The following is a 9864-nucleotide window of genomic DNA, read 5'->3' as shown; positions in this document are numbered from 1 at the left end:
TTTAGCCGGTTTGCCTGAAAACAATTGTGATAGAGTAAACGTCTCAAAACTGCCATTGACTTATTTTCGAGTGTTTATAGATGGAAACTCGAAAAAAAATTATTAAAAAAACCTTAAAAGTTGCTGTAATTGTACATAGTTATACCATAATTTAACTATGTTTTTTATTGTAAATACATCAAATTTACATTACCGTGCTAGATCGAAATCCGTACACCTAAGCCCATGATAATCTTCGACGGTCAATATAAAATCAAGAAATCACATATTGCTTTAAACTGTGATGTTTAGTTATAGGTCTACTTATATTTTATCACTATTTTCCAGCAAAATGATTAAAATTTCTCCGAAACTCGAAAAAATCATGTTTAAATAGAACATGTTTTGAATCGAAATCCGTACAAAGTTTTTTGTCTGAATCAAAACCCGTACACTTTTGAATCGAAATCCGCACACACGCGATATAGACTGGATCAAACTCCATACAACAATAAATCAAACTCCGTATAGATAAAGAAGTACAAAAATGAGCATCTTTTATTTGTAATTTATTTTTAAATTACCGAATAAGTATATTTTGAGGATCAACTGGCTCCTAAAGTTTCACACGGTTTTATAATTTTTGATATCAGCTGAAATAGTGCAATTTTCGTAGCGTTTCGTAGTAACCGGAACGCCGGAACCTCTCGAAGCTTCCCGGTACGACTTTCCTCTGCGCACCTCAGTCACAGCTCATTTAAAATTGTTTGCCGTATATTTATACTTGTTTTTTTTTCCATTATATGCTGAAAACAAGAAGAAAGTTCAACAATATATGCATGATACACACGCTGTACGGATTTCGATTCAAGCAAATAACGAGAATCAAAATACGTACGGCACAGTTTTTGTTGAATAAAAATAACTTACACTATTTATTAGACAATATACAGCTCGAAAATGACAAAGACTTACCTTTTCCATCAAATTCAAAAAGATTCACAGAGTAAAACACTTATATTTCACTTGAAAATCGTTTTAATCTGAAGAACGTTTTTTAGTAAATTCTCTAACGATACAACGAAATGACAACTGAAACCGATACACGATTGATTTTTCATTTTTAATATTTTTATTTCATGGCCTACTGGCGCATAGTTTAATTTAACAGAAGGCCAACAACTCAACGGATATGTACATGTAACTATCATATGAATTTTCACTTTTATAATGCTTAAAACTGAAGAAAAACATCAAGGTGTACGGATTTCGATACTGTACGGGTTTCGATCCAGCACGGTAAATATCATTGTCCAGAACAATAAAAAACATCGTTTTTGCCATTTTTACCATGAAAAAGAGGGGTCGTCATGTATCTTAGCAGCATTTTTTGTGTAGAAAATTTCTGCATTGACATCTTCGAAGACACTTTCTGCTCGGAATTTTACTTAAATTACTTAACAGCGTCATTCACAAAGAACGTCCGCCATGGCTCATGAGCATCCCTAAGTTGGGGCTATTCATTCATCAGTTTGTAACAAACAGCGCAGTATAAACACATTCACACAGGTGAAACTCGAAACCATCACTAATCTAAACACACTATCATTCAATTCATTGCTGTTTTCGCTATGCGGATGGTGGCGGACGGAACAAGTGCGAGGACACTGACGACGGGGTAAGTGTTTTCGCAGTTTTCGGGTTGAGGAAACCATCTTCTCAGCTTAGATCTCTTCTAGAAGCATAAACCCATTCGAACCCCACATATATATTGTAGTGTCTTCACGTTTCGTTTGTTTTCTTTTCTCTCTTACGTGTGCATATTAGCTGTTACATCTATACTTTTACTCCTGCGTTCAGACGATTCAGACGACGACATTAGCGAAGACGAGTGAGAGTGAAAAGTGACCCCTTCTATGCGTTTCTCAATGCGCCACGGAACTGCCATATAGTGGAGTGAAAAAATTGCTGTGTGGTGACTTCATTCGGTTCGAAATAGGAGATAATAGTTTCTTCCACCGTGTGCCACGTTTACTGTGTCCCGGTTTGCCTGTGACCTGTGCGAACGGAAACGGTTCCAAAGGTGGTCCACGATGAATGATACTGCGGTTATTCTGCGCTATCTTTACCTCGGCACCGATCAACCATTCTATATTCACAAAAATCGAGCCCTCGATGTTAAGGAAGGATGTCGCATCCTGGCCCCCATACGGACCCTGGTGGAGGCAACTGCCGCCACGGAAGAGGACCCACCGGTCGCGCGAAAAGTGGCCAACAGTGTGACGCTAACGGAACCTCCGGTAGACATGATTGTTCGGGTGAGTATCTGCACTTTTCGCTATCCTCCATCTTTTGGTTTTTGTCAGTGTGCCTTTTTTGTCTGCACTGTCTTCGAATAATCTTGAGCAAAACAATTTTTTTTGTTCATCGACTTGATCTGATTAGGTTCCTGACTTTGTTTACACAAAAAACGCTTTGATGTGCCAAAAATGATCGCTAAATTATTCCCCCAGGTCATGAAAAGTGGTTCGCTGGTGCGAAATGACGAATGTTTGTTTGCTCTCGCTTTCTTGGCTCGGACTTTTACTGACAAAGAAGAGAAACATAAGGTTTACGAAGTTGTGCCACAGGTCATAGGCTGCAGTGAGGACCTATTTCAGTTTGTGAATTTCTACAAAGAGCTGGCACCCGATGCGGGTGGTAAAGGTACCGTATTTATTTCGAATTAGGCTGATGTTATAATGAAATAAAATTTGCAGGACTTGGAAATGGTATGAGAACGGCCCTCACCAAGTGGTACGATAAACATAGTGCGCTAGAATTGGCCGAATTGCTTGCCATTGATCGTGGCTTTTATGGTTGGTGTCACAAGGACATCCTACTTATGATACACATTAATTTGAAGGATGATGCAAAAATGCAAGTGCTAGACTGCGCTCTAGGTGGACCAGGAAAAAGACGCAAGTCCAAGTCAAAGAAGCCAAAACAGGAAAATGGGTCGGAGGAGAATGATTCGGGGGTTCAGACTACCGAAAAACTTCCGAAGGTAGAGGAAGGCGATGATTCAGAAGAGGAGAGCGAGGCCTTGCAAGTCTATCGTCGAATGAAGAAGTTTAAATCTATTCAAACTTCTGCCCTGGCTTGTGGTCCAATCAAACAATATCGATACCCGAAGCAGTTGGTTCCATCACAGCTGCACCGGTCCTCAGCGGTATGGGAAAGTCTTCTGCCCCATATGGTTTATCGGGACGTCGTTCAGTCAGCCCTCGTGCTGCAGGATTACAAACTGCTTAAAGATAACGATACCCCACTTTCGATTGCCTATGGAAATGTTCTTAACCGTATGACATCCGTTACCGAATCGAAGCTTCATCCGATATTCATCTATCAGACGATGCGCTTGTTTGAGGAACGCCAACGCTATCTTAACGTCGTGAAGGAGGCTGTCCACACCACTAACAATTTGGCGCTGAAGAATGCAACGGCCAACCCGGCGGTCCTGAGACAGTTCAACAGTGCTCTAAATCATTCGATGCTAAACTATCAGCGCACCGGACTTAACTTCCTCGTGACGCTGGATTTGAGATCCAAGCAGACAAAGAGTAAGTATTATACTGAAAAATACATTTTTTGCTCAACTAAACATGATTCTTACATACCTGAAGTTTATGTAATATCGAGGCCTCAAGTCTACATGAACTTTAATTTCAGAACGCATATTTGGTAACCGCTTGATGTCCTGTCAAGCAGCATTCATTCTGCTCACGCTGCCTATGTTCAAACGGGAACCGCACATGAAGGTACTGACCTTCACCGAAGCTCCGCACGTGCTGGCCGACGTTGATTTCACCCGGGAGATGACGTTCTTCCAGGCCTGTGACCACATCCAAGCGAAAGCAAACAAGAAAACCAAGGTCGATATCACCCAGCCGATTCAGTACGCTCGACAGAACAAGAAGAAGGTGGATGTCTTCATAACCATCGTCGATTCGTTGATCCGCGTCAATCCTAACCGTCACTCGCCGGTGGTCGCCCTGAACAGTTACAACAAGGAAACGAAGAAAAATGCAGTGTAAGAAAGACACAGAAAGTCTCGATTAGTTGATTTTTTGTTAAATTCTCTATCATTTCAGTTATATTATTATAAGTCTCAGCCGCCACCAACAGGATTTGGATCACGTCGACATGGCTTCCACCAAAGGAGTGCTAGAACTGGTCGGATGCACTGAGGACATACCGAAGCTGATCGACGCGTATGTAAAGCGGTCCTTCACGTAAGTCGTCGTTATTATAACTTTTTTCATCGACGGAGTTGGATTTCGGTTTTAGAGGAAAAGGTAATTTAGTAACGGAGTGTTAGTATCGTAGACATGTAATCTGTATTGGACTGCAACTATATGTTCAGCGTGCGTAATATTTAAAAACGGGGTAGACACAAGAGACAAGTAAGCTTGACGTTTTCCCTTGCGTTAAGCACACAAGTAGTATCATATGTTATAGTTTTAATCCGTTTCAAAAATTAATTTAATTTAATTTAAATCGAAAAACATTTGCTTTTCGATAAAACTGTCTTGTGGCTGTGGATGAAAACAATTCTAATATTTGTTTACTTTGTGCTTTCGCAACTCACAACAAATTAATATGAGCGCTAAGTAATTTTACGTACTGGAAAGGGTGATGCCTTGTTCTAGATAAACAAAAGCCCTGCTATCGGTTATTGCACATCCTACAATACCACAAAGAGAAACTCTCAACTGCTTAGCTAGCCCTGGAATGGGCTTTTGGTTTTTTCCTATCATTAAACTTAGGAAGTTCACAAAGTCAGTGTCATGTAGCTTCGAATTTCTAGTATTAATTTCTTTTCATTCGAAACAAACAGCCAAAATCGAACGAATAACACGAACGATAACACTACACTGCTGAGGGAGATTTTTTGTATTCTTAGAAATGCTAAAGTACTACAGAGAAGCAAAAGAAAGAAGAAGAAAAACAAACAAGTAAACGCAAAACTGTGAGATTTAATTTATATTATGTGATTCTAAATCACTGCAAAAGCAATAGTGTGATATTTTAGTGAAGAGAAATTTTCACAACCCTAACCAAGCAATCCTGAACGAATCAAATACACTTTCACATCTATTAACCGTTAAGAGTATGTTAGTAAATTTCGCCCTCGCCCCTGCACACACCGTAATCGCGAAGTCTGAATCCAAAGAGTACAGCAACAATCCTTGACACTAAATCTTAACTAACGCCCATAGCTACGACCGAAAAAAGTACATAAGATTACATTAGACGGTTCAAATTTAATAGAATAGAGAGAAAAAACTAAACGAAACTATTGTTATACATTGAGGAAAGCTAGATAGATTCATATATTTTTTGTTAGTTCCATCGAATTTACCGAATTTTTCGTTTCCACCAGCGGCATCTCCTTCAGTTGGTGTTTGAATCTGGGATAATTGGAGCCGGGGGGGTATAAAACAATGTTCATCTCAATAACACTTAACATTATTACATTTTAGATCTAGATTAGGGTGAAAGTATAGTAACACATACACTCATAAGCATATATTCCTAGGTCTGTAGAGAGACATAAGTTAGCTTTTAGGTGTAATACCCCCAACACACATTTTTAATACATAAAACAATTCTCGTTAGAGAGTGTTAGCGCTTAGAAATATTTGAGTATATAGAGAGATAAACTTTGTCGGAGCTAGAATTAGGGTGAAGAGAAGGGCGTGTCCGGTATGATAAAACAATATATATTGCATTAGTTACTAACATGCTTATATCATAGCCAGTTTGTTCATTGCTAACTTTTATATGCATGTAAAGAGAGGCGTTTTGGTACAAATGAGTAATAGTTGCCTGTCACCGATATGATTTGATACGTACAAAAAAACTGGCCGTTTTGTACTTAATGTTGGGAACCACATAAAACCTGTTTGGTATTTTTTTTTCCTATTAGTAAGATAAATGTTTCAATTCATTAGTAATTAAAAACGAATACAACACTTTCATTCAATTTTAACAAAGTTTCACAGCTGCAAAGGCAACAAAAACAGAAGTACCAAAACCCTCTTAATCATAATAACGTATATTAACATATATGTCTATGTGTCCCTATGACACAATATGAAAATATCAAAACTAGTTGTTAATACGTATTATCTATATAGATTACTTTGAATGCTAGTATTCTTCTTCTACGATTTCTTTACGTGACATACGCTCGGGTCGTCTCCGAGCGTGAAAAAAAACATAAAAGATCTTCTAACATGTACAAACTAAAAAGTACATTGAAATCAATAACTCCTAGCGCTGTGATTCAAAAGTTAAAAAAAAACATAAGGCAAAACAATAGAAAGAATGAAAAACTGCAACCAATCTTAGGACTATTAGTTTCTTAACGTATCTTGTTTGATGAATAAGTTCACTGAACAGAAAAGTTCATTCAGTTTTCATTTTAAATGTTGTAAGACTATAAAACAAAAAAAAAAACCAAACCAATCGAAGGATGTAGAAGAAAACGGAAACCTATTCGACGCTCAACAGAAAGCATAATGCAACTCTACAAGCGAACAAAACTTTTCCCCTTCATTTCCTACATTCGAATAGACTGGAAACGCAAAGTGCTTCTTATATCTGGAATTAGTAGTCAAATTGGGTTTCGAGCATCAAACGAAAACGATAAGACAAAATCACCGACTGAAAGCAGAATCTGAAAAGTCAGAAAAGAACTGTTTAGATTTAAACCAAATGCTGTAGTGAAATACCGAGCGAAATAGTTGAATTGAGTGACACAAAATTTAATGTTATTGTACACTTTCCACCGAATAATCAGTTACTGTCGTGGGCGCAAACGGGCTATTTGTTTTTTTGTTAGTGTTATTTTCTACAAATAATTCAATTGTCAGTAACTTTAGAATCGGAATCTTATTTCTGTTGACAAAGTGGGAAGACCCTCGTGAGAAAACATAATTTAAAGTTTGAGTTACATTTTGAAAATTCGGCATAAGTAGACGAATTGTCGGAAAACATCAATCATCCGTTTTATCTGATAAGTTAAACTAACATCTATAAGTTGAACCGGCATGCGAGAGGACCAAAACTTGGAGAATCGCGAGAACAGTCAGTGTTTGAGATTATATCGAATTTTATTTCCTAAGGAAAAGTTATTGAACAAAACAACCTGTCTGTTGATAGAAATATTCACGATAATATTTAACGCAAGAAACAAACGCTTAACTCAAAAGAGGCAATCTTAGTTACTTATTTGTAATAAAATATAGTCAAAGTGAGAGACGTACCGAAATGTAAAGAAATATAGTCAAGAAATTTGGGATTACTACTGTTCTGCAAAATTGTTCGTCCTGACAGATTTAAAGATGCGTTTATTGTTGCAAAAAAACTGAAGAACTAACTGAAAATGTTAACGAACAAGCCTTTTCAATTCGAATCACCAGAAGATGTTCATTTCTATTAAATCAAACCGAAGATAGTGGAATGTTTTATATAAAAAAAAATATATAAAAAGAGGGACGAACAATTATCCGGAACGATTACCATCCTCAATTAGTGTTAAATTCTCTCAATTCAAAACGGGTATTAATATGTACGCAAACACAAAAAGTACGACATCGACTGTTTCGATTTTCCCGATTTGTCCTCTCGTGTGACCGCTGCCGAAGTAAGAAAAAACAAAAACCCCTTCTAAACGTTAGCCAATCGACATTCTCTGCTGGAAATAGATAATAATTTTAAACTCAACAGACAACATTTTATCGGAGGTATAAATTATAGAAATTTAAGAAAACAATACACCAGAAAAGCAAAATATATTTACATGGAACATCTTTTAACTGAATTCGAAATTGTAAAACAGCAAGCGCGATCGCTCAATTCTGTTTGTTCTAGTATGATGATTGAACGTCACGCAATCCAAGAACTGGGACGCCTCAAACAAAGGTATTTTTCTTACTAACCAGAAAACGCTTTTAGACTAAATAGAGTAAATTTCACATACGAAACATAACACACAGAAAAATCCATCAACATAAAAGAAAAACAATAATCGATTGTCTGTCAAACAAACAACAAAAAACTGATTCAAGTGATGTAGTTATGATTATTCTTATACTTCGTTTTTCGACACACCAAATTCGTAAAAAAGTGCATCTATTTTTGCTACGAGCGAAACTTACGAAAAAAAAAATCACTACTGTTTCGATATATGAAAAAATAGTCTGATAAATTGAAAAATATTACTGAGTGGGAATAAAAACGAAAAAAATAGTTCTTTATTCAAACCAAGCGATTGTGATCTAAAATTCCAACATATATTTACACGAAATAATGAATTTCGCAAAAAACAATAAAAATGGGCGAAATTACAAAAAAAAAATGCTAGCAAAACACTTTGAGTAAAATTAAGCAAGGTAACGCATTAGGCTTAGTTTTTTTTTTTTTCGCTCTCATTGTGATTCGATTTTAGTTTTGTACACGAAAAGGATGCAATGTTTATTGTTTCCTCATCATACCTTTATTATCATGTTCATTGAACTAAAACTCTAAAATTAGTTTACCTAACTAGACTAAATGCCAAGTCAAAAACAAAAAAGTTCTTATGAAATCAAAGCAGAAAATGCAAAACACACACATGGAACAAAACTGTTTTTTAAGTCATTTGTTGTTCTTTTTTTACATTTGTTAAGCAACTGGTTGAATCCTATTATACAGCGAAGAAAAATTTAGATCACAACAAACACGATTAATTGCCATTTTGAGCTGGACGTTCCAAAGACACCTTTAAAACATAGGCAGGCCTGTTGTATTTGGGACCCGAACCAATAAAATTCGACACTTTTGATGTTTCACAATCAGTTTAACTCAAAACTCTCGAAAAAAAAAAAACAAAACAAGTTTAGTTGAAGCTTTTCCGAAATTTCCTTCTGCTTCCGACGAATAGAGTAGGATTGCAAGCTTGGCCACCGGATGGCAAAAATCTTTCCTCATATTTTTACTTCAAAGTGCTCCAAGGCCAAAGTTATTTATTTTTTTTTGTACCTGGATTTTTTTGTAATATTTTACTGTCAGAGTGCTGCACTTTGATTATTTCTGATTCTTAAGTCTAGGTAAACTTTTTTATGCTTTTCTCAGTGCTGTACTTTTGTTGAAAGTTCGAATTGAAGCAAATTTTCTATATCATCATCATTTACAGCTTCCCTCGCCTTTTATTATTTTAAAGCAAAAATGTAAAATCAAGAAATTTTCTCCTATTAACACACTGCTTTGCATAATTTATTTTTCATTGGTTTTGGCGACCCGATGATATATTTAGGTTTTGATAACGCTAGCGATGAATATTAATGTTGTTGAGCCTGATTCTAAATGATTTCAACTCAGCGCCATCAAACTTTTTAAATTCCAACAGCTTCATTTCTTCTCCCTTTCTATTCCTCATGGAACATCTCTCCGGATTTCACTTGCGTCATAATGTTACGCCAACGCACTCAGTCAATGGCAGCTTGTTTCCAGTTTCTTAAGCGTCCTACATTTTCGAGAACTTGCTCTACTTGGTTCAACCACCTATCCCGTTGCGCGCCTCTACGTCTTGTACCGTCTAGATTCGAGACGAACACCATTTTTGCGGGATTGTTGTCCGGGATTTGCACAATATGTCCCGTCCATTGTGCCATAGTGCCCGTAGAGAACTACCGGTCTTATGAGCGTCTTGTATATGGTGTATTTGGTACAGGGGCGAAGTTTGCCTGACCTTAACGCCTTGTGGAGTCTGTAGTAGGCACGACTTCCAGCTACAATACGTCTGCGGAATATTCTGCTGCAGTTGTCTGACGTTAACAACTTCCCGGGGTACACAGA

General features: G+C 37.0%; 1 protein-coding gene across 2 annotated transcripts; it reads left to right on the top strand.

The window, feature by feature from the left end:
* Positions 1–1394: 1394 nt before the first annotated feature.
* LOC129732452 (RNA-binding protein RO60-like) lies at positions 1395–8865 on the top strand. 2 transcript variants are annotated; one of them, XM_055693345.1, is made up of 6 exons: positions 1395–1657; positions 1807–2297; positions 2493–2685; positions 2739–3581; positions 3691–4051; positions 4113–8865. In XM_055693345.1, exons 2-6 carry the CDS (start codon positions 2073–2075, stop codon positions 4255–4257), a joined length of 1767 nt encoding a protein of 588 aa, XP_055549320.1. In that variant the 5' UTR covers positions 1395–1657; positions 1807–2072; the 3' UTR covers positions 4258–8865. The 2 variants fall into 2 exon arrangements, with proteins under 2 accessions (XP_055549320.1, XP_055549319.1); XM_055693344.1 differs by lacking the exon at positions 1395–1657 and having other exon boundaries at positions 1668–2297.
* Positions 8866–9864: the final 999 nt, after the last annotated feature.

Source organism: Wyeomyia smithii, chromosome 3, assembly GCF_029784165.1.
Source record: "Wyeomyia smithii strain HCP4-BCI-WySm-NY-G18 chromosome 3, ASM2978416v1, whole genome shotgun sequence".
NCBI classification, from domain to species: Eukaryota; Metazoa; Arthropoda; class Insecta; order Diptera; family Culicidae; genus Wyeomyia; species Wyeomyia smithii.
Note: the sequence above shows the minus strand (reverse complement) of the source record. Positions and strands in the feature narration are given on the sequence as shown.